The sequence below is a fragment of the Oncorhynchus tshawytscha genome, linkage group LG13 (genome assembly GCF_018296145.1).
Source record: "Oncorhynchus tshawytscha isolate Ot180627B linkage group LG13, Otsh_v2.0, whole genome shotgun sequence".
In the NCBI taxonomy this organism is placed as follows: Eukaryota; Metazoa; Chordata; class Actinopteri; order Salmoniformes; family Salmonidae; genus Oncorhynchus; species Oncorhynchus tshawytscha.
The window spans coordinates 33,466,232-33,487,169 of record NC_056441.1 but is presented as its reverse complement, the minus strand read 5'-3'; the positions used below and the strand labels follow the sequence as shown (position 1 = coordinate 33,487,169).

The following is a 20,938-nucleotide window of genomic DNA, read 5'->3' as shown; positions in this document are numbered from 1 at the left end:
TCAGTTCAGCTTTCCCCTCGAGCCCGTCTAGTCGCCCAGTCCCTGCCACTGAAACATCCCTACAGCATGATATTGCGACCATGGTTCACCGTAGGGATGGTGCCAGGTTTCCTCCAGACGCTTGGCATTCAGGCCAAAGAGTTCAATCTTGGTTTCATCAGACCAGAGAATCTTGTTTCTCATGGTCTGCGAGTCTTCAGGTGCCTTTTGGCAAACTCCAAGTGGGCTGTCATGTGCCTTTACTGAGAAGTGGTTTCCATCTGTCCACTCTACCATAAAGGCCTGATTGGTGGAGCGCTGCAGAGATGGCAGAACCTTCCAGAAGAAAAACCATCTCCACAGAGGAACTCTGTAGCTCTGTCAGAGTAAATGTATTTTAATTTTTTTTGTATATACACATTTGCTAATATTTCTAAAAATCTGTATTCGCTCTGTCATTGTGGGGTATTGTGTGTAGATTGATGAGGAAAAACATTTAATTAATCAATTTTAGAATAAAGGATGTAACGTAACAAAACATGGAAAAAGTCAAGGGGTCTGAAAACTTTCCGAATGCACTGCATCTACAGTACCAGTCAAAAGTTAGGACACACCTACTCATTCATTTGTATTATTTTCTACATTATAGAATAACAGTGAAGACATCAACACTATGAAATAACATATGGAATAATGTATTAACCAAAAAGGTGTTAAACTTATCAAAATCTATTTTATACTCTTCAAAGTAGCCACCCTTTGCCTTGATGACAGCTTTGCACACTCTTGGCATTCTCTCAAACAGCTTCACCTGGAATGCTTTTCCAACAGTCTTGAAAGAGTTCCCGCATATACTGAGCAGTTGTTGGCTGCTTTTCCTTCACTCTGCAGTCCAAGTCATCTCAATTGGGTTGAGGTTGGGTGATTATTATTTTATTTTTTTAAAGAATTGTGGAGGCCAGGCCATCTGTTGCAGCCCTCCATCACTCTCCTTGGTCAAATAGCCATTACACAGCCTGGAGGTGTGTTGAGTCATTGTCCTGTTGAAAAACAAATAGTCCCACTAAGCGCAAACCAGATGGGATGGCATATCGCTGCAGAATGCCTGTTAATTTAAACTCATTCCAGGTGACTACCTCATGAAGCTGGTTGAGAGAATGCTAAAAGTGTACAAAACTGTCAAGGCAAAGAGTGGCTCCTTTAAAGAATCTCAAATATAAAATCTATTTTGAGTACTACATGAGTCCATGTGTGCAATTTCATAATTTTGATGTCTTCACTATTATTATCCATTCTTCTATGTAGTAAAGAGTAAAAATAAAGAACCTGGAATGAGTAGGTGTCCAAACTTTTTACTGGTACTTGTATATATAAACTACAATCATTTGTGTAAAGCGACAGTTGCATCTATAGTTAAACTTCTAATATATTTTACATTTAATACCACTCTGAATAAAAAATAAAAAAAGGAGTCATCCTAATCCACCACAGTGCCCCAGCCCAGCAGCTTTGTTGCCAAGACTACACGGGGGGCAGGAAGAGGGAAGTAGTGAGGCGGAGGGGGCCTACTGGACACACAGCTAAACCCAGACTTTAAACAAAAGCACCTTTATGCAACACCCACCCAAACTGCACTGCGGAGGCGTCCCACTCACATTAAAGCACGGCTCAAAATGGGGGACATACCCTGAGTGTACAAAACATTAAGAACACCTTCCTAATATTGCGTTCCACCCCCAATTTGTCTTCAGAACAGCCTCAATTCATCTGCAATGCTTGCCGTTTGGAGTTTTATGCTGGGTTTCTGGACAGCACTTTGTGACATCGACTGATGTAAAAAAGGGCTTTATAAATACATTTGATTTGAATTCTTCAGGGCATGGACTCTACAAGGTGTCGAAAAGGGATGCTGGTCCAAGTTGACGCCAATGCTTCCCAGAGTTGTCAAGTTAGCTGGATGTCCTTTGGGTGGTGGACCATTCCTGATACACATTGGAAACTGTTGAGTGTGGAAAAACCCAGCAGTGTTGCAGTTCTTGACACAAACCGGTGTGCCTGGCACCTACTACCATACCCCGTTCAAAGGCACTTAAATCTGGTCTTGCCCATTCACCCTCAATGGCACACATAATCCCTGTCTCAATTGTCTCAGGGATTAAAAATCCTTCTTTAACCCGTCTCCTACCCTTCATCTACACTGATTGAAGTGGATTTACCGAGTGACATCAATAAGGGAATCGTAGCTTTCAACTGGGTTCCCCTGGTCAGTTTGTCATGGAAAGAACAGGTTCATAATGTTTTGTACGCTCAGTGTATTTCACAGCATTCATCTTCCTCCTCACTGTGCTTTGTGTCCTGATGTTTTTTCCCCCTCACTGATGCAATCCAGCCAGAGGCCAAGTAAAAAGAGAAAAGAGAAAAACCTAGTTATTCAATTAGGCCTATAACCAGAGCTGTGTTTGAATACCCATACAAACATACTGTATACTACATACTCAATTAGTATACACACACACACACACACACACACACACACACCACACTACATATTATTAGTTCATTTTAGCATCCTATAAACAAAAGGTATCCTTTCAGCTACTGTAATATGTGGTTTGTAAGGATAGCGTAGCTAACAAATTGTCAGCCAACATAACATGTAACGCAACTTATTTGAAAAGTCATTATCTTATTACATTGCTCAACATTTTCTTAAAAGCAGCCAATGTATCCGCTCTCGTCGTACTTTCACTGTATATTTTACGCCATTTTCTTCTAATCTGAAATTGTTGTAAAGCCATGCCTATTTCCTGGAGAATTACATTATGGGCCACTGCTTGTATACTTCGAATTTTCGCAATTGTAGTACGCCATATCCGGGAACTTTTGGCATACTAACTATATCCATACTATGACCAATAAGCATATTACATACTCATTTTGTCACAAATAGTGCGGTTAGCATGAGTATTTGAACACAGCTCAGGACTAACAAGATGGCGAGTGAAGCCTTATCAATAAGGACTATCAGTACAGTATTTATCATCAAAGCAAAATGGACTGCTTGCATTACATCTCGTGATCAGTTTCTAAACCCAGAGGCGCAACATTGTGAGACTTCCGGGAACGATTGCGAAGCAGACCGGGGTTTGGCAAGTCAATGGGAGAAGTTTAAAAAAAATGTATCCTTAATTATTAATTTTCTCAAATGCAAAACATAGTTGAGACAATGTCTTAAGTAGCAGAAACTGTCATTACTATAACCTTGTGAAAGGGAGACTGACACGTTTTTATTTGAATCAAAAACGTTATATCGAAGGAGTGCCTTTGACAAGCACGGCCTGCACAAGCACAGTTCAGCACGACAGGGATTTCTATTGGAGATGCAGTTTCTGCCCATCTTTGCTCATACATCCTAAAGACCAGAGTCAATAGAGTGATGTGCCCTTGAACTCCTTTGTGGTGTTGGTTGTATTCTGTGGATCGTTATTGGGCGCCACCTGCCCTACAGGAGTCTTCACAGAGCACCGACATGGATCACTAAGCACCCAAAATCCCAACGGGGAGGTTTGATGCAGGCACAACAACTGGCGAAGGGAGAGGAGGAAAACAGAGTGAGGGACAGTGAAAGAAGGAGAGGATATTAGCCGAGAGAGGGCGGGTTAGGGGATATGAAAAAAAGGATGACAAAAACAGGAACAAAAAAAACAGAATGAAAAAAAGGCAGCAGAGCGAGAGAGACTAGAGGTAAAAGAGGGAACATTGGAAGTAGGGAGAAGACATAACACAACAAGATGTCTGGGAGAGTCCACTTGCCTAAAAAGTATATAAAAAAAACATTTAAAAGTAGGGGTGGAAGTGAGATGAGAGTAAAATATATAAAACGAGAGGGAATGTGACCATCTCTCTGCTCTGGTTCAGGACATTGTTCTGTCTTTCTCATAAAATAACAGATCCCCTGATGAGATGGAAGAAGGCTGCAAGCCAGATTTAAGTTCAGACAGTCAGCAAGACAGAAAGGCCAGAAAGGGGAAGCAGATAAACACTATCCCTGACATTCTTTCCCTGTGCACTCACAAGGAAACCACACTGTTTGAAAGTGTCTCTTCCAACCAAGAGGCATGGCTTTCATGTGGTTTACCACAAGGCCCATATCCCTGGTCAACACTAACAAATCCTGCCTCAACACAAAACCATACTCACAATAGCATCTGGTAAACAATTGAATATCAGTAACAATAGAAAGTGACCCATTTTTACAACAAGCGCTCCAGTCGAGAGGGACTCAAACTCACTCCGACCTCTGACACCAGCTGCAGAGCAATCTGGCTGAGAAGTCCAGCCAAAAAGAAGAGGGAGTAGACTGCACATCCAAAACAATAGGGAGGGAACTCTGGAGATGTAGGACAGATGCTACCTAACCCCACCCCCTTCTTTATTAGTTGGTCTAGCCAGACTAGCCTCAGTCTATAGAAAGAGCTGGAATAATGCTCCTGAAGATCCTAAATATGTAATCATGTGCTCCCAAAGAATGTTCCATTTTGACAGAACAGTTTTTCCACAAGTAATATTATTGTGAGACAATGCCGTAAGTCGCAAGCATTCACTGCACCTGCGAAGAAAAGTCTTGCTGACCTGCCACGATCCAGTGTAGTTGAAAAAATGTAACTTGCTGAATCCCAGTGTTATGTAAGACACACATTTACTCCTGACACACAGATAGAGAAAAACTTGGTAATCAGAGTAGGGGCTCAGATTCCTCAACTAAAATCCAAACAGGGTTTACTCTGCTCGATCATCTACAGTGACTATTAACAAAGAGAACATGTATGCAACAGGCCTATTGAAGACATGATTAAAAAGAACATCTTCTATACTCTACAACTCAGATAACACTCGCCCCTCTTTTTGTATGACAAAAGATGTTAACTTCTTTGGGGTGGGGGGGGCAGTATTTCCACGTCCGGGTGAAACGCGTGCCCAGAGTGAACTGCCTGCTACTCAGGCCCAGATGCTAGGATATGCATATTATTAGTTGATTTGGATAGAAAACACTGAAGTTTCTAAAACTGTTTGAATGATGTCTGTGAGTATAACAGAACTCATTTGGCAGGCAAAAACCTGAGAAAAAAAATCCAACCCAGAAGTGGGAAATCTGAGGTTTGTAGGTTTTCAAGTCTTAGCCTATCCAATAAAGTGTCTGTGGGGTCATATTGCACATCCTAAGGCTTCCACTAGATGTCAACAGTCTTTAGAACCTTGTTTCAGGCTTCTACTGTGAAGTGGGAGAGAATGAGAGCTGATTGAGTCATGGGTCTGCCAGAATGCCATGTGCTCAGTCAGGCTCACGCCCGTGAGAGTTAGCGCCGTTCCCTTTCATTTCTAAAGACAAAGAAATTCTCCGGTTGAAACATTATTGAAGATTTATGATTTAAAAAATCCTAAAGATGGTATGACATGTTTTGACGAACTTTAATATAACTATTTTGACTTTGTCTGGACCTATTGCCTGCGTATTTGTATTACTGTACTAAATGCGCAAACAAAACGGATGTATTTGGACATAAATTATGGACTTTACCGAACAAAACTAACATTTATTGTGGAACTGGGATTCCTGGGAGTGCATTCTGATGAAGATCAAAGGTAAGTGAATATTTATAATGCTATTTCTGACTTTTGTTGACTCCATAACATGGCGGGTATCTGTATTGCTTGTTTTGGTCTGAGCGCTGTACTCAGATTATTCCATGGTGTGCTTTTTCCGTCAAGCTTTTTTGAAATCTGGCACAGCGGTTGCATTAAGGAGAAGTATATCTTTAATTCCATGCATAAGTTGTATTTTCATCAACATTTATGATGAGTATTTCTGTAAATTGACGTGGCTCTGCACTTTTTATGTTTTATAGGCAAAATATAACGTGCCAATGTAAACAGAGATTTTTGGATATAAATATGAACTTTATCGAACAAAACATACATGTACTGTGTAACATGGAGTCATATGAGTGACATCTGATGAAGATCAAAGGTTAGTGATTTATTTCCTCTCTATTTCTGCTTTTTGTGACTCCTCTCTTTGGCTGGAAAAAATGGCTGTGTTTTTTTGTGACTAGGTACTGACCTAACATAAATCGCATGGTAAGCTTTTGTCATAAAGCCTTTTTAAAATTGGACACTGGTAGGATTAACAAGTTTCTTTAAAATGTTGTATAATACATGTATGTTTGAGGAATTTTAATTATGAGATTAGTGTTGTTTGAATTTGGCGCCCTGCACTTCCACTGGATGTTGGTCAGGTCAGCGACGTTAGCGTCCCACGTACCCTAGAGAGGTTAAGGCACTCACCTCATCGTAGCCCCTTTCCACCTTGGGGTTGCTGGCTGTTCTCTTGAGGCTAGTCGCAAGGCTCGTGCAATGCGTGGCGTCCGACTTGGACCGCTGGTGTGTCCGCTTGGAAGGCGAGAGGTAGGCATCGGCAGGGATGATTTGGCTGTCGGGAGCAGGGGACAGCTCCACGGCGTGCCGCTGGTGAATCCGAGCACCGTCCCGCAGCCCAGGGCTGGCGGCTGCAGCACCAGCTGGATCTACATCTTTAGAAGCCGAGTGGGGCTTTAGTTCGTCGGAGAGGATTAGCTTGCGCAGCTTGGTGCCGCGCGAGTGGCGCTGGGTAGAGATGTGCATGTCGGAGGAGTAGGCACCAAGCAGCCATGCCGTCTGCAGGGAGAAGGCAATGCTCTGGCGGCAGCGGTGCACCACGTAGGGCCGGATGGCGTCGCCCATATCCTCGTCCATGTGGACGTACATGTTGAGCAGCTGGGGTAGGTGGAAGTCCACGTCGTCGTCCGAGAAGCTGAAGAGGCGGTTGCCAATGTAGGCCTGGACGCCGGGCTCTTTGGACTTGTACAGGTAGGAGATGGCCATGGAGACATCGAAGAGCTTAGACTCAAATAACCGTAAAAGCAAGGACTGCTTGGCTGCTGCGGAGGACTGGTCGCCATTCTGTTGTTGCGACTGAGGGCATGTGCGAGTAATTTGTCGGGGAGGATCACGCTTTTCTTCCTCCTCTTCATCCTCCTCTTTAATCGAACCGGTGTCACAAGGAATATTTCGAAGAGCATCACTTTCTTCCTCCTCTTTAATGGAACCTGTGTCACAAGGCTGTTGTGACAGAGGGCATGGTAGCGTTATTTGTTGGAGAGGATCATGCTGTTCTTCCTCCTCTTTAATCGAACCCGTGTCGAAAGGCTCCAAGTATACTGTTCCATTGGGCAGCCGCCTTTGCGGGCTGCACTTTTCCAACAACTCTGGTTGTTCCTCAACCTTCAGAAGTTTGACATTCTGCAGGACCTCCTGGCAAGCCTTCAGGGCCACTTCAGGGTCGATAACCAGGTCCAGCTCCATAGCGTCCTCAGATATGATGTCCAAAGGAGGACTGCAGCCCCGCATGCCATCGCTGCCGCTGCTGCAGCCACTGGGGCTGGAGCTTCTGGGACTGGAGCTTCTGGGACTGGAGGAGGACTGGTGCTGGTTGGGGCAGTCCGAGGAGCAGTCCGAGCAGGAGGATGAGGAAGAAGAGGATCCAGGTGAGGAAGGGCAGGAAAATGTAGAGGTGGAGGACAGCGAGGGGCTGAGATGAAGTGTCTCGATCTGGGCAGGAGAGATAGCCACTTCCATTTCAGCCATGGTGGCAGTTGAACCTGGGAGAAGGAGAGATGAGTCAGTGAAGCATGAGACCAGTGTACAGACAGGGGAAAAGTAGTATGTATTCATAACATCAGATTGATTCTTGAAGTTATGCTTTAGGCTAACCCTTGAAGTCATATATTCATTTTTTTTATTTTATTAAATATTTAACTGAATCTCTCAATTAACATTTACCAAAAGAGCAAACTACCATCTAGAATATGTACTGAACAAAAATATAAAAAACATTTAGAACAATTTTACTGTTACAATTCATATAAAAGGAAGTCATCAATTGAAATACAATTTAGCAGGCACTAATCTATGGATTTAACATGACTGAAAATGGGCAGTCATAAGTGGGCCTGGGAGGGCATAGGCCCACCCACTGGGGAGCCAGGCCCAGCCAATCAGAATTATTTTCTCACCACAAAAGGGCTTTATTAACAACTTCTCAGCACTCCCCCCACCCCTTCCCTCAGACGATCCCACAGGTGAAGAAGCCGGATGTGGAGGTCCTGGGCTGGCATGGTTACATGTGGTCTGCGGTTGTGAGGCTGGTTGGACGTACTGCCAAATGCTCTAAAAATAACATTGGAAGCGGCTTATAGTAGAGATATGAACATTTTATCTGGCAACATCTCTGGTGGACATTCCTGCAGTCAGCATGCCAATTGCACGCTCCCTCAACTTGAGATATCTGCGGCATTGTGTTGACACAACTGCACATTTTAGTTGCCTTTTGTTCCCAGCACAAGGTGCACCTGTGTAATGATCATGCCATTTAATCAGTTTCTTGATAAACCACACCTGTCAGGTGGATGGATTATCTTGGCAAAGGAGATATGCTCACTAACAGTGATGTAAACACATTTGTGCACAAAATGAGAGAAATACATTTTTTTTTGCGTATGGAAAAATATTAGGATCTTTTATTTCAGCTCATGAAACCAACGCTTTACATGTTGCGTTTATATTTTTGTTCAGTATGACCAAGTATTAAACATTTTAATCTATTCCAATACCTTTACCAAAATCAATTCACAAAGCATGCATTTCCAATCATTAGATCTACTGGGTCACAAGGTCGGTTCTCCAGACATCCATGATCACACTCCTGCCATAACCAAGTCCAAAGACGTGACAAACACAGTACTCCACGCAGCTGCACTCCCAAGATTTCCTAGAACGAGCCTGAGCCAATGACACAAGCCTCACAGATGTGCTTGAGGCCCTTTCCAATTCCCCCCGGGACCGAAAGGATTAGAGCGTTACTTAACCAGGCAGATTCCCCTCATTGCTTGAAGGGGACGAGATTAATGCTTTATTGCACTGATGTGATAGTGTCCACGACAGCATTTCCATTCAAAAGGTCTGGAAAAGTATTTGATAGCGCAAGATTTCACATTCATTGTGTGTCCATCATTCATGTATAGAAATGTCATGACAAAATGCTGGTCATTTTCAGCAAACAGAGGGAGATTGGCACTTTTCATTGAAGTTCTCTACTAAAACTAAAGGTTTCGCCTTTAAAAACTAGCTAATAGGCAAGTCTTTTTGGGGATTCATGAGGGGGGGGTGATATTAAAGCATGAGAACCACTTGAGGGACCAAAGTAAACATATTTCCAGAAAGAAACCATCAGGCTAAAACTAGGCCTTTTAGACAGATTTCGGTAATGAGAACTTGGGGTGAAGCGTCCAATTCAGGCGAAAATGTCAAATGTGTTTGCCTTATTTTAAAGTGCCATAAACTAAGCATCTTGGTCTTCAAAATTACAGTGGATTGTTGCAGATATATCATGGTTTTCTAACTGAATTTGCTACTGCCATGGTTAAAACTGGTTTCATCAGAATCTATCACATGCGTGTCATTCAACAGGTTTCAGCATGCAGTCAGCGACAAGGCTTTAAATTACATGTGCGCAATAGTCCCCTATGAATACCACAGGCTTGAGCAACAACAGTGAAACAGAAGATACAGCCCTGCATGTTTGCCTTTATCAGTACCTTTAATGTTTCGCAAATGGTCACGTCACCAACTGAAAGTGGACCTCTCACTTCCACAATCACCCAAACCTCTGGAGTAGATCTTCGGTTGGATTAAAGGTTTGATCAAGTAGACTTGAAGCACGTTTCACTTTCTAGAATAAAAATGGAGCCCATTTTCAAAAGGCATTTGGAGTCCTCTACCTCCCGAGTCCCTTTTAGAATGCATGTTGCGTAGCTTAGCTGGCTCTTTCAGCTGAACAATCCTCCTTAAAAGCATGTAGCCCTGACTACATATATGTGTATTGCTCTCTATAAAAAAATGTTTTTTTTAAAAGGCATTCACTGAAGACCTAGGCTTACCAATACAAACAGCGTATGGCTCAGGTTCCTACACCTATTAAAATGAGCATATGCCGTAGCTCTCATAGGTTTCATTGGGTTGTGGACCTATTAATATTGAGCATGTGGCCTTGCTCTCTCTCAGGTACAGTTCACTTTGTAAGACATCCTGATCCTCTGACTGTCACCAGATCTGATTATGTTGTGGAGAGGTCCCGCCCCTGCTGTGTCAGAGAATCGGGCACTGATACTGAACAGTTTGTAGAATACACATTGCCATTCCAGCCTCAACTTTGAGAGAACAAAACACTCAAGTAATCTACTTCCCTCTCGGTGTGTGTTTAGCCTACACATTAAAACACAGACCACGATACAACATTCTGATCTGCTGCTTCTGACACCCATTCCAGTCCCCAAAAGCACATTGTGCTATTACGCTAAGCCTGTTCCTATTACCAAAGCTTTAGAGTAAAAGGTATAGTCTAGGCCAAGACTAATTAATTAACTCCACAAATGTTGTTTTAGAAGCTGATCTGAGATTAGCACACAATGGAGATTGACTTTCCCTTGTATAAAGGCCTAGAGTATCAATTAACGGTGACACGTGCCCAAAGCACTGATATGATATCACTGGAGGTCAGTGTGTACCCACAAAATGTTATTATAGCAAGGAAAGCTCTTAAAATATTTTAAATGGCTAAGAGACATGATAGGCCTACCTAATATTTATTCAGATAAATGTTTAACCGACTTTACAAGCTGTAACCTAGAACACGACTCATTCTTGTGGGATGTGCTTGATGTTCCGATTTCATTACCGATACGCCAGTTGACACCATCAGAAATTCTTTAGGTGGAATTTCAGGAAGTAAATGTTTCCAGCAATTGGAAAAAAATGATTAGCACTTTGACAAGGCTCTGTGTAGTTGTAATGATTGCAAACTCAGCCAACTGTAAAACACAACCCAGATGAGACACGGTCACGATTAATAAAACACAGGTGACTGACGTAATGGAGCCTGTGCCGGCTCCTCCAGGCCCCTGTCAGGCAGGGGTGGGACGATGGCTTCCAGGTGTGGGGTTTGAGGCTGTAGGGGTGGGCGCCTGCCACCTCTCTTCCTCCACACAGCTGCTACTCCACAGAGCGAGTCATACAGCACAGACACAAACAGAGTCAACAACTTCTCCCTTTATGGCATCAAGTCTGTGTGACATAAATAACCTTCTCACTGCCTTAACTAACAGACCAAGGGTTTGAGGCAAATGTGCACTTGATAATTGAGTATTCGTGCTGGCATCTCCATATCTTTTAAGGAAAATATGACAACTGCCAACTGGGCTTGAGATATTTGCAGGACAGACCATGGCAGTACAGCCTGGCCTTCAAGCTTATTTAATGTGGCCCTTTAACGTGGTTGTGCACAAATAATCACTGTGTGCCGGCCTGAATGGCCTTTATCATTGTTGTGGTTGGATGGTAAAGTCTGGAGTGAAATGCGGGATGTTCCCTAAAATGTTTGCATGTCACTGTTACCAATTAGATCAATGGTGAAAAATATCTCACTCCAAACACTAACGACATCTGACCTAATTGGACTGACCAACCAGCGATGTAGCAACAGGACTCCTGTTGCCATCCTTGCCTCCTGAACTCCGACCCTCGGTTATCAGAAATCTAGAGCTGTACACAGAATTATCACCCCTTAAACAAACAGCATATAAAAACTTGCTGGTAAATGACCCTTCCACTGTCCACATAACATACGTACGTATATACTCTAAAATGTCATTACCACAAGTGAAGGCATTTTCAGCAGGTGTGACGAGATATCAGCCTGCATTTCCATCTTTAATTTGTTTCCCTATTTAATTTCTATAGAGTGGCTACTGGACAGTGAAAACAACAGGAAGGGCAGTCAGTGGGGTGGAATATCAAGCGCACAAAGCCCTACCTCTCCCGATGTATTATTTAATGGGATAGTGGCACAATGAGCTACTCAGGCGGAATAACACTGATTGGAGTCTCGCTCGCTCTCCATGATGAGCAGGATCAGTTGCACACTTCAGTCTTTCCATCACAGCACAGACGGTAAAGTTTCTCTGCTATAGCGGGGGAGTGAGTAATCTGGCACTGGTTCAAATCACGATCTCTCACACATTATGACTTCACCAAGAACATCCCCCAGCTTTTAGAATACGTACATTGAATAAACAATGATACATCATGCTCTTTTAGAGTTGGAATGTGTGGTCGTGTCGTCAAATCAACAAAGACCCTCCAACACACATCTCCAGAAGGCAGCTTGTCCATATACAGTGCATTCAAAAGTATTCAGACCCCTTGACTTTTCCCACATTGTTACATTAGTCTTATTCTGAAATGGATTCAATTGTTTGTCCTTACCAATCTACACACAATACACCACAATGACAAAGTGAAAACGGGTTTAGAAATGTTAGCAAATGTATTAAAAATAAAACAGACCCTTTGCTATGAGACTAGAAATTGCACATCCTGTTTCCATTGATCATCCTTGAGTTGTTTCTAAAACTTGACTGGAGTCCACCTGTAGTAAATTCAATTGATTGGACATGACTTGGAAAGGCACACTTGTCTATATAAAGTCCCACAGTTGACAGTGCAAGTCAGAGCAAAAACCAAGTCATGAGGTTGAAGGAATTGTCCATAGAGCTCAGAGACAGGATTGTGTCGAGGAACAGATATGGGGAAGGGTACCAAAAAATGTCTGCAGCATTAAAGGTCCCCAACAACACAGTGGCCTCCATTCTTAAATGGACATTTGGAACCAACAAGACTATTCCTAGAGCTGGCAGCCCAGCCAAACAGCAATCGGGAAGAAGGGCCTTGGTCAGCTGGGTGAACCTTCCAGAAGGACAACCATCTCTGCAGCACTCCACCAATCAGGCCTTTATGGTAGAGTGGCCAGACAGAAGCCACTCCTCATGACAGCCCGCTTGGAATTTGCCAAAGGCACCTAAAGGACTCTCAGACCATTGGTCTGATGAAACCAATATTTAACTCTTTGGCCTGAATACCAAGCATCAAGTACAGAGAGATCCTTGAGGAAAACCTGCTTCACAGCACCTCAGACTGAGGCAAAGGTTTACGTTCCAACAGGACAACGACCATAACGCAGGAGTGGCTTCGAGACAAGTCTCTGAATATCCTTGAGTGGCTCAGCCAGAGCCCGGACTTGAACCCGATCTAACATCTCTGGAGAGACCTGAAAATAGCTGTGCAGCGACTCTCTCCATCCAACCTGACAGAGCTTGAGAGGATTTGTACAGAATTGGAGAAACTCCCCAAATACAGAAGTGCCAAGCTGGCAGCGTCATACTCAAGAAGACTTGAGGCTGTAATCACTGGAAAGGGTACTTCAACAAAGTACTGAGTAAAGGGTCTGAATACTTATGTAAATGTGATGTTTTTTTAATATAAATTTGCAAAAATGTTGAAACCCGTTTTTGCTTTGTCACCATGGGGTATTGTGTGTGGACTGAGGGGGGACGATAATTTAATACATTTTAGAATAAGGCTGTAATGTAACAAAATGTAGATAAAGTCAAGGTGTCTGAATACTTTCCAAATACACTGTAGGTCTAGCCCAGTAAGAATTTATTCAAGAGAAAAAAGCAACTGAACAGGAAGAGAACTGGATGGCTTATTCTTTTAAATGACGGTAAATATCCATACTGAAGACTGACTTGCTATGGTCTTGCCGATATACAGCACTTCCTTATACTTACGCTCTGGAAGAGATCTTGAAATTCAGTGTCAGGTTGAACACAGATGGGCAGGTCTACAATGCCTGAACTAAATGTTACATTGTCACCATATATTAGACTAATACAAGTAATGTCTGCAGTGAACTTGAGGTTTCCGAGTTCAGATGTTTTGAACGCGACAAGTCAATTCTCGAGCGTTAATGATAAACATCGGTGTGACGTTTCAACTTGTACAAAGTGTCAAGAGGCACGTGCAGTTCAAAACAGTCCGCAAAGGTAACCATCGGTCGTGTGACTCAACTGGCATTATCTCGTCGGGAACCCCCCGGCAAACCCACTCGTTTCATTCTCAACGACTCGAACGTGGGTAACCCTAGAGTAACGTTATGTGGTATCATGCACACTTTTCCTCACCACTTGAATCCTACCGTGGTTAGTCATGATGCTGGTTAGGAGCAATTCCCAAACGGCATGCCTAACTACTTCGCACATAGTTGTTTTTGAAGTACATACACCAACGATATGGCTTTTTAACTAAAGTCAGTTGGCTATAGCCATGGAGGAATAGGCGAAACCAATAAACTAATATTTACTATGGCTAGTATACCAGAACCTATTGGCTTTCAAGGAGTGCCAACACTCCATCGTTACAGTCAAAACGCTTAGTTAGCAACCCCCAAAAAAAAAACACTGCCCAGTGCCCACCTGAGAATGACTAGCATCCTAGCTGTATTTAATACTCCGTCTCAATCGTGCTTTACATTTTTTTAGCTAATGCTTTCATAGACAACCAGAAACTGGGTCACGTGAGTTATTGTTTGCCATCTACTTAGCTAGCAGCGCGAGCCAGGCTAGCTAGCCGCCTAGCCCAGCAGCTAGTAAACTAACACTTGAAGATCCTAAATGCTACAACAAGCGTTAGACAGAATTCTTCACGTCACTGGCTTCAACCTCCAATCGTTAAAAAGGACAAATACATTCCTACTGCTAAACTCAATAAATAAAGCATAGCTTCTGACTGATTTTCTCGCTAACTAGTAGCTAGTATTGTTAGATAGCTACTGCGTCGATTGGAAGAGGAAGCATTCCTTAAAACGACTAGCCACAGCTGGGACCGGGAGCAACACATATCAATTGAACCCTATAACATTAGGTAAATTAGTTATATAAAAAAACAACTTACCCTCTTGACAATATTTTTTGATTTTAGGGTCTCAATCTATCCATTGGATTTGTAATTCCATTTGGAAAGACTCTAGCACCCCAGCTCAAATCTCATTCTGATGCTGCGCAAATCCGAAACCTCTAGCCAACGGATCCGCCTCAAAATATTTAAAAGGACGGATGACGCCAGCATTATACCATAGTGAATCTGATGCTGCGTTGAAAACAACTGGGAACTTGGAAAACGAGGTCAAATAATGACGTCAGTGATCTTCAGAATTCTGAGTTGGATGACCGTTTAAAACTATTTTTTCCAGTCGGAGCTAATTTTTCCTTTGTTCCCAGTTGTCGTGATCGCGGCATAAATGAACACATCCCTTTCCACCAAGATAAGGTAGTGTGATGCGTTCTATCTGTTCATTACCAAAACCAACCATACATATACCCAAATGATGGTTTATGGTCTGTACTTTATATTGTGTGATTTGAAAAGAGGAAGCTCAGAATAACCAATGTTGGAAATAGATTACATTGGAATATTAACTTGATATGTCCCATTTTCTCGTAGATCATGAGTCTTTGGATTCTTCCTAACTGAGTTGACTTCTCGGTGTGTTTCTGGAAGATTTTATATTTGCCTTGTGCACTCACTGCATTGATTTGCATTAACTAAATGTATGTCAAATCAAATCAAATTTTATTTGTCACATACACATGGTTAGCAGATGTTAATGCGAGTTTAGCGAAATGCTTGTGCTTCTAGTTCCGACAATGCAGTAATAACCAACAAGTAATCTAACTAACAATTCCAAAACTACTGTCTTATACACAGTGTAAGGGGATAAAGAATATGTACATAAGGACATATGAATGAGTGATGGTACAGAGCAGCATAGGCAAGATACAGTAGCTGATATCGAGTACATTATATACATATGAGATGAGTATGTAAACAAAGTGGTAAATGTATGTCTGTGGATAGTATGCCACCCGGTGGCCAATGTGGGAAAATACACCAGTCCCTGAATCCTGGGTCTATTTAATTAGGGAAACGGTCTACCATTTAAGAACGAAACGGAAGCAAACAGAATGAAACGGAAAGGGCCCTACCTGCAATGGTCAAGTATAAACTCAACGGGTGTAGGTAGACCTTACAGTGAAATGCTTACTTACAAGACCTTAACTAACAATGCAGTTAAGAAAAATAAGTGTTAAGAAAGTAATTACTAAAATAAACTGAAGTTAAAAAATATATATAAATAATACAAATTAAAAATAAGAAAAATGGAAAAATAACAAATAATCAAAGAGCAACAATGAAATAACAATAACAAAGCTATATACAACGAGCACCGGTACAAAGTCAATGTGCGGGAGCACAAGTTAGTTCGAGGTAATATGTAGGTACAGGTAAAGTGACTATGCATAGATAATAAACAGAGCGTAGCATCAGTGTAAAAATGCAGGGGGCAATGCAAATAGTCCGGGTAGCCATTTGATTAGCTGTTAAGGAGTCTTATGGCTTGGGGGTAGAAGCTGTTAAGAATCCTTTTGGGCAAAGACTTGACGCTTCGGTACCGCTTACCGTGCGGTAGCAGAGAGAACATTCTATGACTAGGGTGGCTGGAGTCTTTGGCGATTTTTAGGGCCTTTCTCTGACACTGCCTGGTATAGAGGTCCTGGATGGCAGGAAGCTTTGTCCCAGTGGTGTACTGGGCCGTACGAACTACCCTCTGTAGTGCATTGCGGTCGGAGGCCGAGCAGTTGTCATACCAGGCGGTGATGCAACTGATGGTGCAGCTGAAGAACTTTTAGAGGAGTTGAGGACCCATGCCAAATCTTTTCAGTCTCCTGAGGGGGAATAGGCATTGTCGTGCCCTCTACTACTGTCTTGGTGTGTTTGGACCACGATAGTTAGTTGGTGATGTGGACGCCAAGGAACTTCTACATCTTGACCCACTCCACTACAACCCCGTCGATAAAAATGGGGTGGGCTCTGTCCTCCTTTTCCTGAAGTCCATGATTGTCTCCTTTGTCTTGATCACATTGAGGGAGAGGTTGTTATCCTGGCACCACACTGCCAGGTCTCTGACCACCTCCCTATAGGCTGTCTCATCGTTGTCGGTGTCATCGGCAAACTTAATGATGGTGTTGGAGTCATGCTTGGCCATGCAGTCATGGTTGAACAGGGAGTACAGGAGGGGACTGAGCACGCACCCGAGGGGCTCCTGTGTTGAGGATCAGCGTGGCAGATGTGTTGTTACCTACCCTTACTACCTGGGGGCAGCCCGTCAGGAAGTCCAGGATCCAGTTGCAGAGGGAGGTGTTTATTTCCAGGGTCCTTAGCAAGTAGTCAGTTGTCTGACCTACACACACAAACAAACAACATTTGGATATCTTACTGCATATTGGAAATATAGATCTGTAAACACACAGATACAATGGGTTGTAATATCAACTGTGATTATTCATGATGAATGTAAACTTCACTTTTTGGTAGCTGTTCAATAGACAACCTTCCAAGTCAAATTTGCTTTCATTAACAAATTTGCTTTCATGCCATCCTGAATCTCCCAAAACATCCTCGATAGGCCCAGTCCACCATCAGTCCTCCTCTCAGACAGTTACTAGAGACAGAGAAACCATGGAACTGGACTGCCACATGTCAGGAGGCCATTCAACAGCAAAAATGCACTGGAAATGGCTGCTGTGCATTGCTCTGATATGTAACTATTTTGCTACCATCTATGGCTGGACAGCCCATATGATAACTGAACTGGACTCACAAGAATGGGCATTCATGCTGGGGTGACTCATGCATTGGACTGAGAAACTGCAGTAATCCCAACATCTTCCCGAGTGGCGTAGTGGTCTAAGGCGCTGCAACGCAATGCTAGCTGTGCCACTAGAGATTCTGGGTTCGAGGCCAGGCTCTGTCGCAGCCGGCTGTGACCGGGAGACCCATGGGGCAGCGCAAAATTGGCCCAGCGTCGTCCGGGTTAGGGGAGGGTTTGGCCGGGAGGGATGTTCGTGTCCCATCGCGCACGAGCGACTCCTGTGTCCTGTGTCGGGCCGGGCGCAGTGCACGCTGACTCGGTCGCCAGGTGTACTGTGTTTCTTCTGACACATTGGTGCTTCTGGGTTAAGTGGGCATTGTGTCAAGAAGCAGTGTGGCTTGGTTGGGTTGTGTTTCGGAGGACTCCCAGTTCTCGACCTCATCAGGAGTTTCAGTGATGAGACAAGACTGTAACTACCAATGGGATACCACAAACTTTGGTAGAACTTTGGTTGAAAAAGGGCTTTTAAAATAAATTAAAAAAACATAAGGTGAAGTCACTCACAATGTGAAGAATGAGCATTCACACTGGACTCGCAATGTGAAGAATGAGCATTCATGCTGGGGTTTAATTATTATTATTATTTTTTATTTTACTAGGCAAGTCAGTTAAGAACAAATTCTTATTGGGTGACCTTAGGACGGTAAAACTAGATGTATGTGAAAATTTATGGTGGCCAGGGACTACAGGAGGGGACTGAGCACGCATGAAAGCAAATTTGTGAGTTAGTGGTCTTTGTGTACAATGCTTGATCAGAAATAACACATATGGAATCATGTAGTTACCAAAAAAGTGTTAAACAAATCAAAATATTTTTTTTATTTGAGATTCTTTGAAGTAGCCACCCTTTGCCTTGATGACAGCTTTGCACACTCTTGGGATTCTCTCAACCAGCTTCATGACCTTCCAGTCACCTGGAATGCATTTCAATTAACAGGTGAGCCTTGTTAAAAGTTAAATTGTGGAATTTATTTTCAACTTAATGCTGTTTGAGCCAAACAGTTGTGTTGTGACAAGGAAGGGTTGGTGTACAGAAGATCGCCCTATTTGGTAAAAGACCAAGTCCATATTATGGCAAGAACAGCTCAAATAGGCAAAGAGAAACAACAGTCCATCATTACTTTAAGACATGAGGGTCAGTCAGTCAGCACACATAATCCAAAATGAACAAGGGCTACTTATATGTATGCAAATATGTTTGAGTGTAATCATGTTTGCCATATTGGATTCAGAATCAAATTGATTTACACTATAGGCATGAGTGTTGTACACAATTCTGAATAAGATAATCTGTGATGGCCCCTTGATTTAGGGCTCTATTTAATCACGGAAATTCATCGTTAGAGCGAGAGTGAAATTAAAAAGGCAGTTCTCCCGCGTCAGCGGAGACTGCATTCACAGCTCAAATGGAAATGATCTTTACATTTATTTCTCACAAACTGTAACGCTTCAGCGATACAGATTGAATAGAGCCCTTAATTGCACGTCTAGGGGCTAAGGGAACAAAATCACCCCCCCCCCCTCCAGCCAGGCTATATTGAGTTACGTGGGCATGTGTGTCATAATATCTATCAATTTAAACACTTTGACAGCAAAATATTTTTACACAACCATCCATTTCATATATGGGAGCCCTTGATGAGATAGAAAAACATGGTTGTGTTTTGTTATACCTCGGGTAGGGGTTATCTCGATAATATTCTGAGGGACTTGCCACTAGCCTAACTGAGCCGAGCCCTTTCTTTGAACAAGTGGGGCATTCATTTCCTTTTTACTACTTTGGTACAGTAAAATCACTGGTACCAGTAAAACTGCTGAATTTCTGTACATTGGGTGATCAATGGGACCAGAAAGTGCATTGTGGTAACTTGGAAGAAGAAAAACAAAAACATTTTGGAACCCCTAGAAACTGTGGCCAGAGCCCTATACTACGAATCAGGTTTGAAGAGTTGGCAAGGTAACTTTGGTCAACTCTCAGTTCAACTCGGGATAACCGGTAACACAAAAGAGGCTCATCATTTAGCCAGTTAAATTTCTATGGCAATGAATCCTGCTCTGGGCAGGCTAACTCCACTTACCCTGAATGAAGTGTCTGAGCCACGAGTTGAGGACCAATGAAATCAGATACCTCCCTCTCTCCCTCTCCCAAAGATTGTGTCATCACCCCCTTCATTTGAGGAATTCTACTCATTAAATAATTCAAATGGTTTTTTTTGTGTGTGTAAAAAAATAGTAATGTTAAAATACCTATGACATTACACAGTTCGTAATGACAGCATTTGCTTTCCAAACTTAGCCTACATTTTTGCGCGATTGTATTTTAAAAATTGTGAAAGACATTGACAGCTGTTTACCAACCATAGACAGACATGTATGAGCTAATCCGTAGATGGCAGTTCAAGTCAAGACTGGCAGCCATTTGAGAGTTTGGGACTAGGCTATAAGGTTCTATCTGCATTTTTGTAAAAATGTTATTGACATACAGTGGGGCAAAAAAGTATTTAGTCAGCCACCAATTGTGCAAGTTCTCCCACTTAAAAAGATGAGAGAGACCTGTAATTTTGATCATAGGTACACTTCAACTATGACAGACAAAATGAGATTGTAGGATTTTTTACATTGTAGGATTTTTTATGAATTTATTTGCAAATTATGGTGGAAAATAAGTATTTGGTCACCTACAAACAAACAAGATTTCTGGCTCTCACAGACCTGTAACTTCTTCTTTAAGAGGCTCCTCTGTCCTCCACTCGTTACCTGTATTAATGGCACCTGTTTGAACTTGTTATCCTTAATAAATACACCTGTCCACAACCTCAAACAGTCACACTCCAAACTCCACTATGGCCAAGACCAAAGAGCTGTCAAAGGACACCAGAAACAAAATTGTAGACCTGCACCAGGCTGGGAAGACTGAATCTGCAATAGGTAAGCAGCTTGGTTTGAAGAAATCAACTGTGGGAGCAATTATTAGGAAATGGAAGACATACAAGACCACTGATAATCTCCCTCGATCTGGGGCTCCACACAAGATCTCACCCCGTGGTGTCAAAATGATCACAAGAACGGTGAGAAAAAATCCCAGAACCACACGGGGGGACCTAGTGAATGACCTGCATGCAGAGAACTGGGACCAAAGTAACAAAGCCTACCATCAGTAACACACTACGCTGCCAGGGACTCAAATCCTGCAGTGCC

At 42.7% G+C, this 20,938-nt stretch overlaps 1 protein-coding gene across 1 annotated transcript in view; it reads right to left on the bottom strand.

Moving 5' to 3' along the window:
• LOC112232390 (phosphatidylinositol 4-kinase beta) overlaps positions 1-15,072 on the bottom strand; it is a 36,904-nt gene extending 21,832 nt beyond the window's left edge. Inside the window, exons 1-2 of the mRNA XM_024399390.2 lie at positions 14,923-15,072; positions 6,325-7,676 (exon numbers count right to left, since the gene is read on the bottom strand). Of these exons, the coding sequence (XP_024255158.2) occupies positions 6,325-7,662 (1,338 nt within the window). The 5' untranslated portion in view covers positions 7,663-7,676; positions 14,923-15,072. The remainder of the gene's footprint in view (positions 1-6,324; positions 7,677-14,922) is intronic.
• Between the last annotated feature and the right edge of the window lie 5,866 nt (positions 15,073-20,938).